The 25,851-nt window shown below is 32.0% G+C and overlaps 2 protein-coding genes across 2 annotated transcripts; both read right to left on the reverse strand.

Annotated features, from left to right (window-relative positions):
* Positions 1–8,029, reverse strand: LOC126780620 (solute carrier family 15 member 2-like). Its single transcript, XM_050505235.1, has 9 exons — positions 7,940–8,029; positions 7,142–7,237; positions 6,637–6,882; positions 6,232–6,335; positions 6,012–6,158; positions 4,195–4,438; positions 3,724–3,831; positions 1,121–1,267; positions 1–183 (listed from the first exon to the last, which is right to left on the reverse strand). Exons 1-9 carry the CDS (start codon positions 8,027–8,029, stop codon positions 1–3), a joined length of 1,365 nt encoding a protein of 454 aa, XP_050361192.1.
* A 15,402-nt stretch (positions 8,030–23,431) lies between these two features.
* LOC126780279 (histone H3.v1-like) lies at positions 23,432–25,438 on the reverse strand. Its single transcript, XM_050504604.1, has 2 exons — positions 25,352–25,438; positions 23,432–24,247 (listed from the first exon to the last, which is right to left on the reverse strand). Exon 2 carries the CDS (start codon positions 24,187–24,189, stop codon positions 23,941–23,943), a length of 249 nt encoding a protein of 82 aa, XP_050360561.1. The 5' UTR covers positions 24,190–24,247; positions 25,352–25,438; the 3' UTR covers positions 23,432–23,940.
* Positions 25,439–25,851: the final 413 nt, after the last annotated feature.

Consider the following 25,851-nt stretch of genomic DNA (forward strand, 5'->3'; position numbering starts at 1 on the left):
TTAGTCTTTAGCTAATGTAGCTGTTCTCCGATCAGTGGTGCTCGGTGTCCCGACGTGGACGACAGCGTGCGCGGGCCAGGCCGATGATCGCGCTCGTTCCATGCGACCCAGGCACGACGCACTGCTACCCGGCTCACTGTGCGGACGACTTCCAGATGTTTTCGCCGGATGAACTGATACCACCTATATTATAATATATATATTGTTTATTATCCAGAGATACCTCTGGATTCTTAATAAAAAAATACATCAATTATTTACAAAATAGTTTTATCACTTTAAATAATGATGGATATAAAGACAGAATGAATATTATTATCACGTTATGTATGCAATCAATGACGAAACAAACCAACGTCACATACGTTGGTTTGTTTCAGTTTATAAAATGTTTAAAATTGAAACTAAGATAATCAAAATACTTTATTTTGAAGCTCACGTGAGCGTTGAAATTAGAAGATCAAAATTTTTATTATATATTCATATAAATTTATAATATAGCGTGGAGCTATTTAGATATTTCTGTGTACTACTTGTAAAGATGATTTCATACAATCCTTTCGAAATACGAATACTTCAAACTCAGAACGAAGGGAAGAGCTCGTTTGCTCTAGACAGCTGACTAAAGAAAAGAGATTGTAAGAAGAATTTCGTATTCCAATAAAAAAGGAAAAATATAAAGAGTATATAATATTCATACAAATTATATATAAATGTTAAAAATCGAATAAATTATTTTTATTAATTTATGTCTGTATATAGAATTTCGTCATACATATCTTGTCCGCTTACATACGATATATTTACATAATACCTAAACAATTTATTTGCTTGAAATACTGTCTGTCGATAGACAAATATTTATCATCATTTAATACACATTTCTATTGTGATATCTTTTATAGGTACAGAAGTTATATAGAATAGATCGACACGTAAGAAGCAGCATAGAAAGTAAATAGGGCGGATTTCGCTTTTGTCACGTATACAAACGATGCTCCGGTCTCATTGTTGATCAAGATGCAAGTGCAACCCAGAAAAAATAAAAACGGTGTTGCTTACATTACAAAACCGACATAAATTTAGTTGATAGATCTTAGTTATTATAAAAATATCTAACCCTGGAATGTGTGTGCTGTAATAATGGATGACTTTCTGTAGAGGATCCGTCTCCCTCTATTGTTCTCGAACAATAGCCTTCAGCCATCCGATGAAAAAGAAACATGGCAGCAATCAGCATACCAGCGTACACAAAAAATTCTTTCGCCTAAACGTACAGAAATGCAATATGTTAATTGTTTTTGTTATATGTTTTACATGAGCATAAAGTATAGCAGCGAATACGTTTCATATGTTCTCGAAGGACTCGAAATAAATGAAACGTTTGTTTAAATAAGGAAAATGAAATGTCAAGTTATATTATTCTGTTGTATTTTTATGTGACACACTAAATAATTAATCTTGATATATTTAGATTTTTCTCATATTTTATATTTATAATTAAACATTTTTATCATTCGAAATTTAAAAAAACGCTTAGACTTATACCATTTATTTGAGGTTAGTGTAGTGTGTGAATGTGCATGGAAAGGAATTGACAGACTTATACAGCTGCCCGCCGTTGCCATGACATTACCTCGGGTGCTCTTTGCCTGTTGACTGTCCTAACAGAATCGATAGGTGTCCTATCGTTTGTTCGTTAGGTGTATTGTTGATCGCGGCAAAAGGTTTCCATAACTACCTGATGCGGATTTTATTAATTAATTCCAACCGAAAGAGATAATTTTCAGATAATATGTTTTGTTTCTTATATAGTTCCATTAAAACTTTATTTTCAACTATAACGAATGAGACCAACACATTGTCTGTGTTTTACCTAGCTGGCTGTGTTTTATAATAATACTCATATTACAGATACGAGTTCAGTGATGTTTGATAAACTCCATTAAACGCTTGTTGTCATCCGAAACAATTATGTTCCTCATATAGAAAATAAAATATGCCAAAAATAATCCTATATATCTGTATATATAACTGACTGACTTACATCAACGTACAGCCGACGTAAAACTACTGGGACTAGCTCCATGAAAATTTGTATACGGGTTTTATTAACATGAAACCTCAGTGGTGCTTGCCTGGGTTTGCAAACGTCCTGGCTTTACATAAAAAATTAAGGTTTCACCGCGTGACTGATTCACGTGTTCTTCGTTTAAGATCAAGTGTTCTAACCACTGGAGTATTTCAGCTCATCAAAATATATCCAGATAGAAAATATTCAGAAAATGCCGTGATATGATGATAGTCTTAAATCCTTACAAAAATAAACAATCCATTGATTTCAAGAGTATCTATTTATATTATGCAATTTTGACTAGAATTATGAGAGATGTTTCTAGAGTTTTTGAATAGACGTTTGATAAAAACGATCGTGGAAGTCTCAGTACGTGACGATAGGTCACTTGGATCAATCGTCAAAACTGTAAAGAACATAATAATATTTATTTTTATTTTATGATTACATAGACAGCCACGGGGTGAACCCCTGATTTTTCATGTAAAGCCAGGATGGTAGTATCAACATATAGAATATTATATTACTTGGAGCTTGAATTGAAGCGTATGCCTTTCAAAGACTTACATAATTAAATCGTTACAATTGATCGACGAGGTTTCAAATTTTCATCGCAATGATAATTACGCAAGAATTTGAAATTCACGCTTGTCACGTCAACAGTCAATTTTGAAAGCGAAGAAACTGTACTAGGTAAATGAGGAGAAAACTTTTTTTTTATTATAGTATAGGTAGGCAGATGAGCATATGGACCACTTGTTGGTAAGTGGCCACCAACGCCCATAGACATTGACATTGTAAAAAATTTGAACCATTGCTTACATCGCCAATACGCCACCAACCTTGGAAATTAAGATGTTGTGTCCCTTGTACCTGTAATTACACTGGCACCCTTCAAACCTGAATACAACAATACCAAGCGATGCTGTTTTGCGGTAGAATATCCGATAAGATTTGCGTAAAATCCATTCTTAGTGAGCGTCTACGTCGGAAGGGGTATCTGCGACAAATTTCAAATCAATGGAAGGGATAGTTTAGGACATCATTCAGAGTGGTATTTTGTTTATATATAATTATATAAGCAATATGTGTATTGGTTTTTTAAATTTTTCAGTCAGGCATTACAAAAGTAATTTATATAAGTATTTTATTCTTATTTTAATGCTTCATAATAGTATTGTGAGAGTATTTTTATAGTATTGATTGATAGAGAGTATTTATAGTAGTATTTTTATAATTAAAAAATAATGATAATAAACTCACTGGAACTGTGAAAACTATATTAAAATGGCTTAAAATTGATTAATGAGTAATCCATTGACTTTTTTGAGTATGTGGTAGCCGTGCCCAATAATGTAGACATGGGAAGCATTTTTACCTACAGCGTATTTTGTACATATTTTAAAGTTACAAATTTCTAAATTATTGTTAATTATAATTGCTAATTATTGTAATTTAGTTAGTTATTTATTAATATATAAATAGCAACTAACTGTTTAATTAATATTTTAATGAGCATGCCGTGTACATGTTTGTATGTAAAAGCAATTGTAATTTATGTATTGTGTGAAACTATTCGTCTGCGTATTACGATCAGTTGATTGATGGAAGACAAATGAAGAGTATTAGTGAAAATTAAAACTTTTTACCCTAGATTCGAATATCTTCGTTTGTGCTACAAGGATGACTATGAGATTTCCTATAGCTACTGACATGTACCAAGCAGCAATCGTGATAGTCTTCATACTTTTCGGAGCCTGGAAATAAAATTTAAAAAAAATAACCCACTTTTTGTATAACAGTAATGTTGTATATACGATATATTGATTCAATTTTTTTTAAATAATATTTAATTTTTAAACTGTAACGGCCTTACTTATAAAGGTTGCTTAGCAGCTATTTCTATAGTTATTGTGCCATTCGAAAGATGAAGACACAGTATTGGTTAATTAATAACCCGCTAAACAAGTTTGTAAGACCGTTAGCCATTAGCCATAGCCAGGCTATCATCTTTAGCTTCTTTCTTTAAGCAGCTAATTATCTAATAAGAGTATCAAAATGTCTTTGTAAATATTGAAAGCACAGCAAAATAATAGAATCCGTAATCGAAAACAGATTACCTGCGTGAATGAAAACTCGAGCCCCGAGACTGCGAACATGATCTCTGCCATCGAAACGAGCAGATATTGTGGCACAATCCATGCTAACTGCAGCTCGTTGGGCGGGTTGGGCGCGTGCAGCACTGCCGCGTCCAGCCGGCCCAGACGCTCGCGCACGCACAGCACGTAGACGCCACCGGCGCGCACGCCCCCTTGCCCCGATCCTGTCACCTGTCCATCAGCACTCGAAGCGCGCCATTCGAACCTAATACCATGAAAATGTTGAATATAATTTACTCGTATAAATATTAAAAAATAAATAATATTAATAATCAAAAATATATAAGTATTTTAATTAAGTAAGCTCGTACAAGTATTCTTGATTGTAACTTTCATGAATAAATTCATTCGAAATGTAGATATTACTAATAAGAATCAGCAACAAAATTAACAGTTAATCTTTTAAAATATTAAATTAGGTACCTACATATTCTACATATTTTTTTATATTCAACATGAAAAACAGCAAACACTTTGAATAACTCCACGCTTTATCATTTATACAATCCTGTATGTTGATCTAATGTCCATGAACGTGATATAATATATACCCATAAATAAATATTTTGTATAGAACTTCTTTTACTTTACTTATATTAACCGATATGTTTTTAATTTAACGCACAGGCACTTAGGCAAACATTCTTATTATCTATTATGTAACCAGACAAATAACAATAGAAGATACGTGGGCGAGGACTTCATCATAGCACACATTTAATCATTACTCGTTCCACCGACAAATATCAAGACTTATCAATACTTTGTTAAAGTTTAAATAATAATGACACTGTGTAAAGGCGTGTAAATTGCGGCTTCGATCATACATTTGGCAGCGACTGGGCTCTGTAAGAAATGGTTATTCGCAGTATATCAGTATATCTCTTTTATTTTTCTCGGATAGTGAACTCGGAAACACCGAAAGCCTAAAAAGATAAAATAAAATCGATTCATTTTTGTGTTTTCAGTTCAGGTAACCAAGGACATTCTTGAAGAGACCTGATAAGTGATTATGTACTACGAGTTTGTGTGGCATTACCGTTTACGAGGGTCTCTCGTCGTGTCATTTACAATAAACGCTGTAATTTCGAAGTTAAATCTAACCGTGTCACTAGAATTTTCAAATGCTACTTGACAATTCCACCGAATTCCAAAATACGTAGTTCTACGATTTACTAATTTTATACGAAAGTATATTTAACAAGTTACCGGCCCTGATTTCATCTTGTCTATAGTAAAGGTTATTTTTTTATTTTGACGTAATGCTTTAAATTAATGATTACCATACCATGTTTTTAGTAGTTATTCCACTGAGAACAAACAAATAATACTTACAATCTTATGCAACTAGTATGATAAAGCGGATATGATCAAAGAACTGAGCAGCTCAAACGGTCAGTCGTTATCGCTTTATCTATCCGATACAACTCATTCAACCTGGTCAAACCGAAACGATAAAATAATTTATACTTTTTTTAAATGTAGGTCAATAAACTTTAATACGTAACTCAATTTAAAATACAGCATGTATGGAGAGTTATTAATTTATTTTTATAGAAATCCATTAGCTTCCATTAGCTTTTAGCCTTTACAATAACATTTTAAAACAAAATACTTATATACAATAAAACAACGATACGAACAACCAATGTAAAATAAAGAAAATACCAAGTATATAATGAATTGTTCTGCTAATTGGCGCTGTCAGTTAATTCTAAGTAATTTTACTGCTTCTTTATATTATTTACAACAAATGCTAATATAAAAAAATGACTCACTTTCCTGGCTGTAGGCACATGTATGCGGACTCTCCGATGTGATCGACCGGCGTGTTCGACACGTAGTAAATATCATTCAATCTCTTTTCTGTTTCCACATTAATCGTCACGTTCTTGTTTGGTCCCGTATCACCTATATAAACCACCCTAACAAAATGAGAATAACTTAGTTATTTAATTTCGTTCAGAGCCATGAATTTAAAATTGTTTAAAATCGTACTTCAACTTCGGTTTTCCCGTTAGTGACTTCACAAACGTTCCTGGATCCATAAAGTAGAGTGATACTTCATCGTTTGAATTTTGTCCTATAATGATCGGCATAAACTGCAGACAATTATACTACATTGAATAATTTATAAGTAATAGAACATTATGAAAATATAGTTATCAAAAATCATAATTTGAAAATGGACAGCAATGCTAAGTTCTGCTATTGAAAAACTATCAAAACAAAAAAATACTGTGTCACCACTAGGCTGTGGACACGTTAATTGCTAAGATCCTAAGAGCCTACTAAGAGAGCGCTCACGATAGGCACTGGTTGAACATCTATTCTTTATCACGTTGCTGCCCTATCTCAAACTTCCATCGTGTACATAACATTAATAGGCAGATAAAAATTAACCATTCCAGCAACAGTTTTCAGATGTGTTCTGACGGTATATCGCTTCATGATTCTACCGGCGCACTCGTAGGGGCAGATCGCAGTGACATCATATGTGCGGTGAGGCAAAGGGGACATGAGCGCTGTACCGCGTGCGTCCACCCGCGCTGTGCCCTCGCCGCTTACCGATAATTCGACCGGACATCCTAATGTATTCAGTGCTACGATACCGGTCTGTTCATGCCCCGGCGGTTGTAAAGTTGAACGCTAGCGCATAAAACATCTAAATAATTATGCCTACATCAAATATATAATTCATAAATATCTTTTCAACTAAATTAAAAGTTTATGTTACTAAACATAAATCTTATTTATAAGTAGATACCTCTATACTTATCTGAAGTATACCAGCACAAATAAAAGCCAATGCAGCTAGGATACCACCGGCAAACATTTTATGTAGCGAAGAGAGATCAGGTAACAGTGGCCAAGCTCCGCCTGGACACATGGGTATCATTAACAATACCATTGCGGGGTTCATCACTTGAAGCTGATCAGGCATCAATGTTACGCCGAATACTTCGCTTCGCAATCTAGAGGCTTGAAAAGTCCAACGTGATCCCTGTTAATAACACAAAAATGTGCTTTAGCGTTTTTTTGCAGTGTCCCATAATAGTGGACCACTATTATAATATCCAAAAGGTAATAGAGTGCATTTTTGTACTTATATTTTATGACCACCCTTTTATGCGGTCGCCGCTTAGACTATCGGTAGAATCTACATTCTGAACCGGTGATAGCTTTATATTTTATATAATTTTGTAAAATGGCAATTCAAAAGTTCTCGTAAAAGCCTACTTGAATAAAGTATATTTTAATTTAAATTGATTTAATTTTCGAATCTGTAATCAAATAAAAATACACGAGTTATAATTCGATATAATGGCAATAATAATAGTAAAAATTTTGCAAATTTTATTCTTAATTCTGAATCAAATGAGAGATACATAAAATATAAAAAACTTTTAAATAAATCTCCACTAAACAAAACGATAATTGTTAAATGGTTTAAACAGCGTGTTCACAGCGGAAAAAGTGGATTTAAAAATACTTTTATCGTAAAGTTGCACCTAATGCATTAAGCAACTTTAAGCGGCTTAACTTTTATATACATTTATTGTATATAATTACGTTTATTGTAAAAAAAACAACAATTTGAATTGTTGAACTAGGCGGCTGATTCGGTAAGTACCGGCACGGGATAGCGAGGCGGATGGTATTACCCTCCTGCAACGCGTGTGGTGCGCCACTGGCTATGGCACACCCGCAGGCATTCCCTGATCGCTATAGTCAGCGGAAATCTGTCATTGCCGAGCGTTATTTCCGTCATGGTCTTCTTCTGCAAAAGTGTCATGTCGCAAAAGGTTGGCCACGCGACGGCAGCGTGAGTAGAGTGCCTCCGCTGATCTGGTCCGCCAAAGAAGACCGGAGATGTTCTCCCCCCGGCGTAAGCATCGCCGATGCCAACATCAAAACATTTTTTTCGTCTGTCTGTCTGTTTTTCCGGGCTAATCTTTGAAACGGCTCATAATTTCAAATTAACTAAGTCAATTATTATAAAAAGTATCTTAAGTTTCCGGTTAGTCTTTATTTCATCAAAATCAGTTGAGTATTTCAAAAGTTATAAAAAAGAACGCATTTTTGTTGTTATATGTTGCGGCCATTACACTATACATGCTGGAGTAGAGTGACCTTCGGCCTTACATATTAACATACGCGTTTCGTATAAATGCTAATGCAAATTTTAGTCCCACCCTCCAATAGCGACGTGTAATACATCGTTGGATAGACATTTTTTGAGCTTAACAAAAGTTACTGTGTCTCTAAGTTTTAAATCTTAAACCATCCATAGTTATACTTTATTAAACATGGCACTATAAGTACCAGCCAAATAATGCTTTTTAATAATAGTTTGGTACCAAGGATACGCCAGGCATTAAGGATTTGTAGGACCAGACTTATTTTTAAATGATATTTAAAAATAAGATTTATTTTTTAATTAACGCAGTGTAGGAATAAACATGTATGTATTTAAAAACATAAACGTTACTAAACAAATAAAAATAGCCTAAAAGAGCTTATTTTTGTATTATTCTATATTTTTATTAAATATATATTGCATTTTATATTTAAAAAGTATGACTCTGATGATAACGGAGGAAGGTAGTTGCTACTACTTTTTATTTTTTTAATAATTTGACATTAGCGATGTAAGAAATTGTATTTATATATATTTTTTTTAATTAAATCCAACCAGTGAAATAGTATTATTTAAAAAAGTTATCCTATTTCATTATGATAAATTACCATTTTAATTATTCTAATTTGTACCACTCCTTGCACAAGAAAATTATAAGCTAATTTATTAACCAAACTGTATATTGTCAAAATGAAACGGACAAACCTGTTGATCAAAGAGCGACCAAAATATCGGCACAGGAAGGTAGAGATATAATATTGAGCAGACAATTTTCATATCGGAAACTAATTTCTCTCCATATTTCTCGATTGAGTAGTCGAGCCAATGTCCACGGGGAGGACCATCAATATTCTTATTGTACCGTATTCGCTTTTTAATTGCATACTAAAAAAATAAATGAATGTAAAAATGTAATCTTTAATGTTAATAAAGTAAACTACTTATAAAATAAAAACTGTTTAACCTCTGTTACGTCGCCTTAGAAATGAGAAATTGATTGAAACTATTTTCGCTCTATTGAAATGATGGATGTGCTTGAGTACCCTTTATGTACTGTTATGAGCTGTAGTTGGGTCATCAATAATACGATTATGATGTTCGAAATATATCATCAAAATTTTCAAACATTATCTCATTATCTCATTCAAATTCAAAGCAAAACAATATATTACAATAAACATATAAATGACATACTGATGTTGGATATTAGCAATATAAGCCAATCCTCATAATTTTAATGCGTTGCCCACTACGAGAATTGGGATGCGAGCGAATGAATTTAAGCAATTTTAAATTTCTTTATTCGCATTTAAATGGGAAGTATAAATGGGAGACTTATTCATTGTAACAATATAGTGCCACACAGCGATCAAATATCTAAAATGGCTACTTAAACGCAAATAATGGCTGGTGTAATGAAATATATAACGTATTATAGTTACTTATGAGTTAACTATGTGATATAGGTAACATATCATGAATTTGAAATTATAGAGAATTCGTGATCATTATCGATGATAAAGGACATTGAGAATTAAGCTTCTGTGTTCAGATAATTTCATATTACATTATGCAGGTGTGTGACAATCATTGTATAATATAAATAAGAACTCATTTATTAAATTATTTATAGTTAATCTAAATTTAAATAAAAGAAAATTAATAAAGCACTAATGAGAATAGTAGATTTTTTACGACAAGCGAACCGTGAAAATGCTTTTGCTTAACATTTTTTTTATAATGAAATTTCAAAATGAGTGTTGATGTTGAAGTATCGATCAATGTTCAAAAAATCGAAGATTGATTAAAACTAAAACTACTCAATTTCATTTTCAAATTTAAAACTGCATCATTGTCCCCAATAATTTTTAAGAAATATCTGTATACTGCTATTATACCTTCTCGCTTTAAGGATAAAATAGAATTTCATATTTTGTAAGAAAGTGAGATTCGTAATTAGATGACCTAGTAGTCAGTCATTCGATTTGGACATTTGCACGGCAATGAACATAAGCCACATAAAACACAGTGGTAGTAGGGCTTTGTGCAAGCTCGTCTGGGTAGGTACCACTCACTCATCAGATATTCTACCACAAAACAGCAGTACTTGGTATTGTTGTGTTTCTGTTTGAAGGGTGAGTGAGCCAGTGTAATTACAGGCACAAGGGACATAACATCTTAGTTCCCAAGGTTGGTGTCGCATTGGCGAAGTAAGCGATGCTTAAAGTTTCTTACAATGCCAATGTCTATGGGCGTTAGTGACCACTTACCATGTGGTGGCCCATATGCTCGTCAGCCAACCTACCTACTATAAATAAACCATTCCTTAAGATAACTTATCCTATGGTTTGCAATGCATTAATATTAATGCATTGCAAACCATGGGATATTATGGTCATATGCCTTGTCCCTTGTAATTAGTCATGACACAGAGTCATTTACGTAATATTATTGTAGACCGGCGGTAATTTTATTTCAAATTGAAAGGCCTTGTTATCTTTTAATAATCGAAATTAAAAAAAATCTTAATTGTGCATCAGGATCGGCCGTCACTAGAAATGCGTTTTATTTGAGTCGCCTCCACATGCTACAGAGAACAATATCTAAAGCCATTTCGTGTCATATTTCATGACGTGCTATTTAATGAACGTGAAGCCTGAAACTAACGTGTTAATTAGTAATTTTGGCTTATATTATATGTACGAGTACTGTGTTTTAAGATATCGAAGATAAAGTCATGAATAATAATAAAAAATCCTAAAAGAGGCCAATCCAAAGGCGCAAAGAAAATTATATCATGGAAGTTTTTTGATTTAAGAAAAACAAAATTCGTCAAATTAAGAAAAATCGAACAAAAATGACTATTAAACTTTTTTTCAAACAACTAATTTTTCATATAAGATGAGTATAACACACTTTTATTTCGTAGTCGTCATTCTGTTTAATAATACGTAAACATCGAAAACTATCGTTAGTACTTTAGTATCAGCTTGTTTGTAACAACAACAAAGGTATTAAAATGTATAGTATTTAAAAGCACCGTGACATAGATAAAAAATAGTCTAGTTTAGTCCAAAACTCAACAAAAATGATCATCATGAAGCATTTCTGTACCTAATTTTTTTTATATCAGAAATAAGCAGACAGACGCGCAAGAAAATCATTAGATTAATACTTACTGTATTGATCGTTTGACATCACTTTCAAATTTATATTATTAATAAGGAATACTTAAGTTACACTTAAGTATTACTTACCATCTATGATACTCTTAAAGGTTATCGCGGTATAAAAGCTTTGAAACGGTATTATGCAATATCAATTAGTACAATTAATATAATATGAAAAGGACTTTGCCACGCATCCGACGTTGGACTAAATTTGATCACCCTACTCGTATGTCTATATTCCTAACTTGCGCTAAGTTTACCGCGCCGCGCCTGCCGCCTTGGCACTTACTAAGTCTGTGATAACATATTTGCATTAGATATTTAGGATTATTGTGAAACGAGGAACACGGTTGTGAATGATGAGTATAAAACTATATTTAGTTATCGACTTACCAATGCGCATAAAACAAACTTCAATGTTATGTTGTCGCGCGGCTGCTTAATTTTATACCACGGTTTTCCCATAACAAATATAACTACAAAAGAGAAAAAAAAGCTTTGAGAGCATCACTAATACTTTCACTGAGGCGACTACCGGAAAATTGCACATGCTGAGGGCAAAACGCTACGAATCACTCGACTAAAAGTATGAGGTATTTGAATGAGGGGTTGTGTTCATTTGTCGTTGTCGTAAGGTCCGACTATGAGAAATTTGTTAAGCGTCTCTTGCTCGAACACCTCAACTACCCAAATGGCGGCGCCTTCCCAGTATTCCCAATGAGAGTACGTCGGCAGGCTGCCGATCCAATTCACTCTACCAAATCTCTCTATGATAAATCGGATTAGGGCAAACGAAGAAAACTATAAATCGCATTTATCAGAAGGCTCTGCAAAAACTCAGCTAAGTCATATTAATTTCATTATTCAATTCATTTCATGCTTATAATACGCACAATATTTAATACTTACTAGCTTCCCATTCCAGTTTCGCACGGGTACAATAAGAGTCATAGAATGTTTATATTGAAGGATAAACACAAAAAAGAAATATGTTGGATTTTAGGCCAGGACCGCAGGCGTACACTAAACAACTCACCAAAACCTCATCACATTCGGATAAAACACATAAAGGACAAACATACAATCATTCATTTTTATTTATAAATATAAGAATAATTACAATTACAATAGATACAGGGTATACATTCAATATTTAATAAAACATAAGTAATAATATTTACTAGCATTGTAATTGACTTACCGATTGAAATAAGTACAAGAATTGCAGGAAAACCAAAGCCAAGTGCGTAACAGGCGTCATCGCCAAAACACATGATGGCTCTGCGGAGAGCTGGCGTCACCACCATTCCCATAAATCCTCCGAAGTTGACTGTACAATAGAATGTTGAAAAGAATTTTTGTAACTGCTGACTATCCCCGGGCAAGCGAAACTATAAATTAGAAAAAAATTGCACTTAAGCAAAATGTAACGGCCATTAATGTCGCACTGCTGGGCTAAACTCTCTCTTTCATCCACCTCTTTTAAAGACTTTTTAAAAAGAGCATATGTCACCCCCATTGCAATGTTCAATGTGTAGTGGTGGATATATGTAAATGTGGCAGATTTTCGTCCAACGAGTGCCAACCTCGCGATGTTTTCCTTCGCCGCTAAATACAACACAAATTAAGGTACTGGTGTTAGAGCTTTATGCATGCTCGTCTGGTAGTACTCACTCATCAGATATTAGATTAGTTCTACTAAGCCAGACTGTTATGCGGTTTTTCACTTTTATTTAGAGAATTTCTTTCGAAAAGTTTATGTATACCGGTATGTATGTATAATAACACATTCTAAATCAATTTTGTAAAACTATTTTCGACCACCTCCATTGTTTACGCCCAGTTAACTATAAAATATAAATCAAATCAATATACTATTAAATCGAAGTGAACACCTTTGGCCTTCACTTGGCTGCAGGAAAAGTCCTCGATGATATATGCATGTAATCTATTTTCGTAGACAAGTTAGTTACCATTACGATATCATTGAAAATTGGAAAAAATAAATAGAATTTGAGTGCCATTTATTTTCCAAAATTTATTTATTTCTTTTTTTTAGGTACCCCATGCCTTTCTCTATACCCCTGGGAAGGTGTACGCAAAAATTTCACGAATGTCGGTTGAGAACAAACTAACTTATTTTCGCATTAATAATAGTAAGGATTATTTATTTATGCTTTATTTACTACTAACGTCTTGTATTATAGAGCGAATTTCAATCGATCTTTGATTTAGTGAAAACTTTTATAAAGTTGATTTAATTAATACAAATGCCCAAAACAAAACGTTTTATCCAGACAATATTTAGATTACGTAAAACGGTAACGTATAAATGTAAGTTTGCGAATAGTACATTGGCTTCGTATAATACGAGAACAAAATATAAAAAGGATCGAGGAAGAGACCTTATTAATATTGTCATTCTTAATAATAATAATGTTCTTCAGACCGATTTCGGCCAGCTCGGCCAATCTCAATAGACATTTGCCAACTATGCAGGACATATTATAGTGCACAAGTGTCTGCGCAATCCAACACGACCGGAAAGAGTTCAGGCGCAGGACCAAAGACTTTACGTGCTTTCCGAGGCACTGGAGTGTACACACTTCCAACTTCCAGAATCCGGGCTGCTACTGAGAATTTTGAACAGAAAACCCAATAACTTTTTATTGGCCCGACCTGGAAATTTAACCTCCGGGTCTGCAGCCTCTAAACACTAGACCAACGAGGCACTCTTCATAATAATAAAATAGTAAATTGCGAGGATTCTTCCACCACAAAGCTGCATCATCATCAACTTTACATAAAGCTATAGCAAAAAACAAATTTAAATCATTAAACTTAAAAGACACTAGAATACAGAGAAATGAAACTTTGACTGACATACTGACTTATTATAAATGGAAACGTGAACGCGGAAAATTACGTTGAGAATATTCTTAGCCTTATGTTCGTCCATTTGTACAGACTCATCGGTTATATGAATAATCAGTGCCGACATGTTTTTAACAACAGAGGAAGCCAAACTTTGTATTAAATTACTCCATTTTTTTACAATAAATTAATTTTGTTTAGCAATTTTATTTTTAAAAACTTTCCTTCGGTTACCGTACCTTAGTTTATACTACGTAGTTGTGATACAGTACACATAATATTGTTAATTTATGTTATTAAAAGAACAATTGTGCGCACATCACAGAGCGCGGGAAAATAGAAAATATATTGGAATTTTCGCGAAGTGAAGACGGTGTGTGTGCACAGCAAGCTGATAAGTATATATAAAATATAATACAGTAAGTAGATTCCTTGATCCATACAACAGCGTTATTAAAAAAAAGACGCGCTCTAATTTATAACCGCCATTTTGTAGGTGGATAGTAAGGTAAAGTAATTAATTCGTTATAGGCGCGACTTGTGATTTGTTGAATGTGTTCAAATGTGTTATTTAGATTTTTAAGAGTAACTGAATGAGTTATTTACATCAATTTGTATGAATTGGTGTTATATTTCTAAAAAGACCAATTCGAGGTTATTGCAAAATCAATTTGCTAAACATATATTATATAATTTGTAATATCGACCTTTACGCCTTAAGTTAAAAGGAGCATTACAAAAACCATTTTAAAATTTAAATTTACATGTTGCTTAGACTTTTGTGTGTATTTACATGTAAGGTGAAGGAAAAGTCTATGTTTCAATAGAGTATTTTTTATGAAGTGTTATCAAATCGTGTAACTTGTGTCGTATTTAAGGAAGAATAATAAAAATTAGGTTAGAGATGCTTATATCCTAACATTAGTCTTAATAACCCTAGTATGTAAGGAATAATGTTGGGGCATTTTATTTAATACTTTTATTTATTAAAGGGTAAAATCGATCATGGAGAACAAATTATTAAAAAATATGATGGTTAACCGGAAACAATTGAGCTTTTTTCAGCTCAGCTCAGATTCATAACAATCAGAAATGAATCTGACCTGATACTATATAGCGCGTGGTTTGTTATATAATAATTATTGTTTATTTAAATTAAGTTAGTCAGCAAAAAATACAACTGTATCTTTCACGATTATTGTGTCCAACCCGATGGTGTGTTTTTAAAACTAAAAATAGCGTATTTAATGAATTATACTACAATGCAATTTGTGATGCGAAACATCAATTATTGGCGCTGCTTGAAGGTGAGACCGGCTCGTACGCCGTGACGTCAAACAGCATGATGCTCTCTTATGCCATGCATACCCTTCCCTCTACGCCGCCGCTCTTTTATAATTCGTTGCTACATATTTTTACTAAAAAAAATATATACATTTTTACTTTATAAATGAAACTATGGTTTTCCTCCTCTCCTCTCTATATTCCTGTATATATTATATACAGGAGATAATAATGTAATCAAGGTCTGTAACTCATTTTGAAGACAGATGTCATTCATTTTTGTGAAAACTTTCATATCAGAACGTATAAAAGGCATGGGACAAAGCGTGCCAATAAGGTGGTTTTTGAAAACTTGAAAGAAGGGCCGAGTGAAAGCGTTGCTGTAGGCCAAATTACAACTATTGCTAGTAGTGTCTGTTCCATATTGACTACAACTAAAGATTTTTGTTAATAATTATTAATTTTATAAAATTAGAATAAATAAAAAATATTTCAATAAATAGTTACAATAAAGTGAATCTACAACCTACTTATTACACGCTTTATAATATTAGAAAAAACTATTTTGGGATATTGCTTTTACAATCTACAAAAACACACAGCGCCATCTTGTGATATGATAATGAATTAAACGCCGATGGCCGAGTAGAATTTTTAATGACAAGATCCTTAGCCACTACTCGTGTGAGTTTACCTAGTCGATTTTATTCTATATTTTATTAATACATAACTGTTTTTAGAATAAGCAACACTTTTAACTTACATTTATATAAGTAGTCAACGCAAAAATGATTTTAATGTGTATTATCTACATATATTATTTAACAGCGTCACCTAGTTTAATTGCAATGAACTAATGTCAATCTCAAGCTAATGTATATATTAATAAATTTATCTATTTATCCAAATTACAACTTAGCTTATTTCTAATACAAAATATACAATATTGTATATATAATAAATAATGCAGTAAGCACGTAACTAAATAATTTGTAGTATGTAATAATGCTAAGTAACCCAAGTTCAATTCATATTACCCTCGGTACTAAGTGAACCATATGGTAGAAACAAAATTCTCAATTGCGTGTCACTAACTACATAGTATACGCAAAAGTTACATACTGCTTCTATAATTTTTCGATAAGTACAGTACTTTTTTATACCAAATTTTATAGTGCAATTTGTTTCTTATGGGTAACCTATTTATGTACGCGCGCGTGCATGTGTACGCGCGCGTGTGTGTGTGCAAATGATTGTAAAGAGCATTTATTATTTTAAATTGAGCTAAGTTATAACTTTAGGTTTTAAAAGTTTCTCATATCATCATAAGTTAAAATTTTGAGATATTTATGAAGTTTTGTCTTGAGATTGTATTTAGTAAACTCTTTGAAGGTTATATTCATAGATATTTTATTATAAAGACACGGGTGGGGCTAATAAAAATAGTGAAGGCTTATTTATACGTTGGTCGATCATATACCCTGTCTTATAGCCGCTTGTTTTGGGATAAAAATGGGAGGGAATTGTTAAAACTGGCAGGTTTTTATATAGTAAAACGGTAGGATACATATACTCCTTAAATGGCACCTTTAATATGGGCTCCTCTGGGCTCGTTTTGGTGCTTACACCAAAAACAAACAGTAACAGTTAAGTAAAACATCAATGCTTAGCATTGATGTTTTACTTGCACCACCCCATACAAAAATTCCATAACGTAATAAAGAGTGACAAAAAGCGTGAAAAATGAAGCTCAGAAGATTTAAATCACAAATATACTTCAGATTCTTAAAAATGAAGTTTAATTTTCTAATACGTCTGTCAACTCACCACTGATATCTGTTCTTTCCCTCGTTAATGTTGGTCTATTATTATTCCAAGGTATTTTATAGTTTTGGTTTGATCACTTGTGCTATAATATTGCTTGCGCGGTTAGCTAGTCTCTATTGAGATTGACCGTCGTGGCCGAAATCCGTCCGGAGGAAATTATTATGCTAAGGTTGTGGCCATAACCGAATATTTGGCACAAATTCGACCTTCCGTCTGACTCAAGTGCGCTGTAATATCCTGAGTTAACACTACATACACTAATCTATTGCTATCAACTTTGCAGCCAATTTAACAACAAACATGCTTGGCTTCTAAGCTCCATTAATACTAAGGGATGCCATTGATCAAAGTCGACAGACTGAAGTTACAGCTATGGGTTAGCCAGAAAGTCCGAAAATGATCTATGAAACGTCGATCAAACATCGATCGACATCGACATCGTCAAAGTTCCACTGTTACGATTGCACTCAACATATTTAATGAAGATTAGATAAAAAACAAAAATACAAAGTCGCTGATACAGGCGAGTAATAGCTCAAGAGAATGATTTTATAAATTGGGAACAAAAGGGCATTTCTTGCAAAATACATATAGATTATAGCTGGTATTGGATAAGGCAAAATGCCGTAAAATAAATATCTTAATAAAAAACTACGATAACAATTATTTTGTAACGGTTTTCAATCGATGTACAAAATATTTATTGTCAAGTATATAATCACATATTATGCATTTTTTATACATTTTTAAAGATTATTTACATTTTCCTACAACACTTATCACTTAATTGTTCTCAAAAAAATTAAAAGGGCCATAATTTATATTTACAAATATTTTGTCTCAATCACAAAACTTTAGTTTATTATCAAAACCTAGACCTTTGGCTACTTTGCAAAATAAATCTAGTAAATCAATGTGTAAAACTAAAAACGTCCCGTTTAATTCTATCACTATAAGGACTAGCCATATTCAATCAAAACTTTTTTAAAATGCCTGCAATTTTTAGTCTAGAAGGAAAATTTATTATTTTATTATTACTAAATATGTATGAAACCTAGAACTAACATCATTAAATATATTTTGATTATGTCATTACCTGGTCTCCTCCAAATGCTGCTACGCAGGGTTTGATACCGCCTGTTCCTGTCGCTATTAAAGCAAGACCAATCATCGACGTGGAACTACAAAACCAGCATACGTTTAAGTGTACATTTTTAGTGTTATAAAAGAATTCACATCCCTACTTTATAACAACAAATCTTAAATATTTAATACATGAATACAAAATAAGAAAATAGTTTAAATATTCCGCAAACAGAAAGGAAGTGTACGAATAGGTACTATGGTACTATCTCATTTAAAGATTCTTTAAAAGTATATTATATGGTTTATATAACGTTATTAACAGGTATTATCTGTAACGTCGTTCATATGATAAATTTCTTGACAAAGCTATCAAAGTCCGCTGAAACCATAAATAGTGACTTGGAATCCGCTCACAGTACTCACAGTACTGGTTTATCTACAAGTATCTGATCTAATGATAAATTTAAATCATTTTAATCCTGAGTCAAATCAACAGTTCGTATAATTGTGAAAAAAGCTACGACGTTAGAAGTTAAAGGTGTCAGAATCGCTCAACACGATGGTGACTCGTGTTTCTCGGTCCTGTAACTTGTATTCATTGACCATGTGTATACACGTTGAGAGCAAATTATATTGAAGAGATAATTTTTTTTTTTTTATATTATTTTATTTATAACCGTTCCATTTCGCGGACTTTTTGACTTTTCATTATATCTTTTACATGCCTTCACCCTTCTCAAGAATATACTCTTAACAATTTAATTCCCATATACTATGTTATCCGTCCATAATATAAAATTAAATTAAATTCTATATTACATGCGTATCCAGTATGCATTTAAAATTGATTGTATAATTAACTTACGTTTGAGGAAGCATTAATGGTGGAATCGCAGAACAACATAACAATATCGTTCCAATAAAATAGATTATTGAAAAGTATAAAATAACCCTGAAAAGAAGCGGAATAAAGATTTATAAAATAATATCTTAAATAGGTAATAAGGTTATGTTACTATAATGCCCAACAGGCTTACAAGTTTTGTACTAAGTTTCACGGTGATGACATGACAAATCTTTCACCGAATTCTGATCTTCCACCAAACCAATCGAGTTGAAATTGCTCACACTTTTGGTTGGTACATAAGTACGCAATCTGCTAAACTAAATATTATAATTTGCTAAATATTATAAATTTCGCCAAACAAATGTTTTAAAAAGGTTTTTTTTTTAATTATTGGTATATAAATAGAGTATGTAAATAAAGTTTATTATAAATGTAAAACTGAGTAACTCACCGATATCTTCCGATAAAATTATCCGCTAGAATTGCTCCAATTAAAGGCATACTATAACACATCATAATGAATATGTGATAGACAACAGTAGCCGCATTCTCGTGAAGACAAAGTACGTTGCGCAAATATAATGATAAGATCGCTGCATGTAAGTAGGTATACCATGAGTTAATTTTTTTATACCCCAATACATGTGGGTAACTTTATGATTTTAAATACAGAAAGCATTATGTAATAAAGCCTTAGTGTGATAAAACATAACAGTATCAGGGACCTAATTCAATATTAATTAATTTAATTCAACAAATTGGCACTTTATCAAAATCGAATCGAAAGTGCACAACAATTTAGTTGCGGTTTTGTCGAAGTCGTTTCGAAATAGAATCTTGAATGTAACGTAACTGTTATAATATAGTAGAATTCTTCCCCAATTATGATTCAACTAAGGTTTTTTTTATCATAACCATTATAAATTAACAGAATTGTAGCACAGTCCAGATGATAAAAGGCTTGTTAAAATTATTCTGATCCATTTGCATATTCACAAATCATTCAGAGTTGATGATGAGATGATTATGTTATTGTCTTTTTAAAAATTAATAAAAGCCCGGTAATATCCTCTTGCTAGCCAAGTACATCCTCTCCTATTTAGGTTCGGAGATCATTAAACCATACTAGGGTAGCGCGATTAGTGGATACATGTATTTGGAATAATTTCTTCTAAGATATAAAGGTTTCCTCACAATGTGGGGACTCCTCAAAAGGTATTAAGCACGTGAAAGCGATCGAGTTATCAATTGCTTCATTATAGTAGCACCACTAGGTTCTTGCCGAATTTGAATCCGTAACCTTCGCAAGTTCTATCTACTGAGTCATTATGGTCCTCGATCATTATGACGAGGTTTTTTTAAAATTTAAACGTGTTTATAGCTTGTCAGCTTTGAATGAGTGATGATGCATTATGCTCTTTTAAAATAATGATAAATATTATATTTAACTAACTTAACTTACTTCTCAATCCACAAAAGGAAAAACGTTCGCAAAATTCTGTTGCAATTATACAAAATATTGAAGTTGGGCGACTATGCATTATTCAAAAATATATTTATAAATATTATGATTTGAAAAAAATATTTAGAATAAATAAAATATTAATACGGAAGGCTGAATACTAATGTCAATAAAAACAAATATTAATATAAAAATATTTTGTCAAATTTGGTAAGACGTGTCATAGATTATAAAGATATAAAATATGTCTTATTTTGTCTTTTGGTGTATTTGCTACGTGATTGTCTTGCAAAGAGTATTCTTTCACTACATAAGTTTTATTATCTATCTACTGTCTATGTTCAATATGTAGTAAGCTAAATCAATTTGGAGACGAATGTTTGTAAAAGAGCACCGTCGACGGATCATAACAAATACTTATGTATGTAATTATTTTTAAGCAAGTATTTAATAATATACATTATTACGTACAACATTAAACGTAAAACAAAGACGTAACCATGAATTCCTTAACTTTTTATAGCATATATATTAAGCTTGTATAAACATGTAGTAAATCATTTATGCTAACGATAATTCCTCCTGATATTGTATCTAAAGTCTCGTCTCTACCCAAAATTAATTTTCCTCTTTAATATCATGTAGACAAATATTTTTCCGTTCCTCTACAGTTATGGCAAAAAAATAACTAATGTCATAAAGTGTATCATATATATAGATTGTGACATTATTACGTAATTTTTCACAACGTAACAAAAATAATAAAACAAATTTCCATCAAAAAATAGCAAAGTCATTACTCTACGCATATATAACAAAACCATATTATTTATCAGTCACTAGATTTCACAAGATCCTTGTCACACTATATTAAAAAGTTCCGAAGTAGCCAATATTGAAAATTTATATCTATACTCTATGGGTGTCAATTATTTCCAATTAAACAATTCAGGATTTAGCGGAACTCTCCCCGAGTTTACATGTGTTTACGTTATAATCTTTAAATTACAACTCTTCTGTTGCCGATATATCTCCCTGCTTCGTCTACTTCATTGACTATAGTGGATTTTCACAGACTGCATACGAAATCATTAACATAATACTAGCTGTTCGTCCGCGACTTCGCACGCGTTATAATTCTGTAACTATAAATATAAACGGGATAAAAAGGTTTAAATATGTTAATTATGTCATTTGTAGCTGTGATAAAGCTTGAAGAAGTAATAAATATCCACAACACACACTAGTAAGTAAATAATTATCCATATACTGATCCTTCTATAGTATAACGGGTGTAGAAATTCCATTTTATAAAACAACTATATGTTTGGCATGACTTACACGTCTTACTAAATACACAAAGTATTTAATATTATCAATGTTACAATTAAATTATTGAAAAACTCAAAATAATCATATGAACAGTACAACGACAACGCAAATTTGAACGAAACACGTAGTATGGCAGGACATTCTGGACTGGATAATCTGAACTCCGCGATTTTGATGAAATAAAGACTAAACGGAAATTTGATATACTTCTTATAATAATTCGGTAATTTCAATTTGTAATTTTCAACCATTTATAAGATTAGCCTGGACATACAGACAGACAATCAGACAAAAAAAAATTCTTTTGGTTTTGGTAACTCGTAAATAGACATATTAACTTTGTAAGAGGCAGTTAGTTTAAAATCACAGACGGACACTTCAATTTTATTTATTTTTATCGAAGAAAACACATTCAAATAACAAGGTTAAGCACAAAAAATACACACTTCTATTCTACTTTCTACGAATTAACATTTAGATAATATATTAAAATGGTTTTGTTTAAAACTTCGTATACAGGTAATTAATTTTAAGTGAGATTAGCCCTCTCAACCAGTCTTAAATAATATCTGGTTAAACAAAGTAAAAACAAAAACATATATAAGTAAATATAATATTATAGTACAGAATGTCACGATCCGATACCGGGACTAATAGTCAGCTTACAATAAAAATAGTAAGTTAGTTGTTAATAAAATAGTTATATAAATAATAAGGGATGATATCAAAGGTTATAATTGATATGACTTTATATATAAGATATTGAATATCTCATACAAATTCGTTACCATGTGTTATAGTCACCACACTGACAATTAAAATGAAAACTCTAAAATAAATTTTAGTTTTTGAATTTTTTTATCTATCATGCTTATAACATTATAAGCCACAACCTTCCCGATTTAAGCCTCACTTTCATTCTAAACAGTTCAGCCTATCTTTTTCAAATATACACATATTAAAATTTTGAATAATTGACAATCATAATAACGTTATTTGGACGTACTACGCCGAATAAAACAAAAAAAAGTTCCCTTCAATAAATTAAAAAATTGCAATTTATACATTTCCCAATCAGAACGAAATGTCAAACTAACAAATATATATGTTATTTTAGTAATCTATAAAACAACAATAGACATTTATATAATATATAATGTAGTATGACAAAGTAACTTACTTCGAAACAGGGCAAGTTCTGACATTCCTTGCTGACAAGGCATAGTTGATAGTGCCTCACAAAATATTACAGTTGATTGATTACATAAAAGATCGATACCTATATAAAGATCCGAAAATACGACATATATGAACTATATAGCACAGATACATGTAGAAATTGATAACACGTGTTTACTTATTTTGCGTGTCTTACAATTTAACTATTACTGTTTTTGTTTTACATTACTGAATATTTTGTTAATATTTGTAATTTTCATAATCTAATTGGAATACATATATTTTCCTATGAAATCGTAACAAACTACTGAATGTACCACAGTTGTACAATTGTTACCGACTTAATTCAAGATGTCTTTAATATTTGGCACAAAATATATGAAATGGAAATCATTGTTTCTTTTTAAATTATGTAATGTATGTTGTTTTTCTTTTGTCCTGTCTGTCTTTGATCTTAATCTGTCCAGAGCTCCTCCGGTTCATCAGCCGCGTAGCATGGTTTTTTTTATTTCTTTTCATCTCCACTCTCAGTAGCTGACTCTTCTTCATCACTGTCTTCATCCTCATCCTCTTCCTCATCCTCTTCTTCTTCTTCCTCTTCTTCGTCCTGACTTTCCTCGGCTTCCTCATCTTCTTCCTCACTCTCTTCGATATCGCCGTCTTCTTCATAGCTCTCTGCAGCGTCCCCATCATCACTCTCTTCATCCTCGCTCTCTTCATCTTCACTTTCCATATCATCGATCTCATCCATCATATTAATAGCATTTCTTAGTTGATTCAAAGTGGGAACCAAAAAATACAATTCATGCAATCTGAAAATATTTTAAACAATTATAGATTCAATAAAACACAATATATAACTTTTGTGCTGCGGACATTTTAAAGTGATCTATTGTAAAACACTATTTCGCAATGTATATTGCAGTTGCTTTTAGTAACAAGATCTTTTAACTATTTGCCTACCATAATAGCCTCTGATTATTATTATTATATATTTTTATTGCTACAGTTACGTGGACGATCAAGTGGTTTAATTAAGACAAAAATAATTATTTGTCGTTTTATTGCACCCGTGTGACCTTAACTAAATAATAATAATCGAAGACGATCCCTTTAGTAGTTAACACAATAACTTCAAATTTCATAATCCACTATAGGTATTAGTATTGTTTTATAATATATTATTTATATTTAGTTATTATTATATATAAGTAAAACAAAAATAATAACTAATATATATGATAACTATAGCATGTCATGTTTTTTGTTAATCACTTCCAAGTTTTAATTTAAAAGATTAGTTTTATGTATCTTTATAATTTCGCTTGAGCTAGCGACGCCGCACATATTTAATATTCGGAATTACATAAAACAACAAACCAAAAAAACCTATTAATCTTACTATAATTTCCTCAAATTTAGGATCAATAAAATAGTGTAACAATCTATATAGATTTTTAATACTCATTAAAAACTTGAGTACAGCACCATTTATCGAATTCGAGCATAGTTATGCTACAATCGTCATGTCGAAACTCATATTACATATTTTGTTAATATGACTAATATCCATTTGAAAAAATATACGTGAATTATTTTTCATACTTTTTTATACTAATAAAAACATATAATCATAAATTTAAAATATAAAGAAGACATTAAAAGTTAGCGCAGTCACACCAATAAATTTATTCAACATATTTTTTTCTATTAATATATGTTTAACTACTTGCGAAATTGCTTTTTTATTGACTTGCATGCATGCTCTTGATCTTATCGTTGACAATAATTGTAGATGCCATGGCAGACAAACAGATAAACATTCCATCCAATATGTATATGAACATATTAAATAAAAAATATTTTGTTAAAATCACAACCCTAGAATTTATTGAAGATTTGAGAGGACATCTTACCTTACTTTATATTTCCAAAATTACCTGAACTGTTATGATAAAGATTCAAGTAACTTTGGAAATATTTTTCGAACGTCGTAGCTCATCTCTGTATCTGTAATTTAAAAACATCAAATATAAAAATAAAACAAGCTACTGAAACAAAGCCGTTCAAAAATAATAACAGAGACATTTCAAAGAATAGTTAGAAGTATGTATGTACCTAGATATGTTTTTACTTTGAAGAGCTAAAAAGCATGGATTACATGTAGTACACATGGACGCTAGAGGAAACAGGACATTTTGAAAACACGTGATAGGGGCTATTCACTAAATTCGTGCACCAACTGCGGTCAGCATATGCAACTGCGCTGATGGAGACAAGAAACGAAGTTTCCATTTAACCTTTGTGTTAACATGGCGTTGCAAACGAAATTTGCCACATGTTGGTCTCTCTCGATTAAAGCCAAAACTCACTAGCTACGCTTTGTGCTCGTTAAATTAGCGCCAGTGGAGCGTCT

Source organism: Nymphalis io, chromosome Z (genome assembly GCF_905147045.1).
Source record: "Nymphalis io chromosome Z, ilAglIoxx1.1, whole genome shotgun sequence".
Lineage (NCBI taxonomy): Eukaryota > Metazoa > Arthropoda > Insecta > Lepidoptera > Nymphalidae > Nymphalis > Nymphalis io.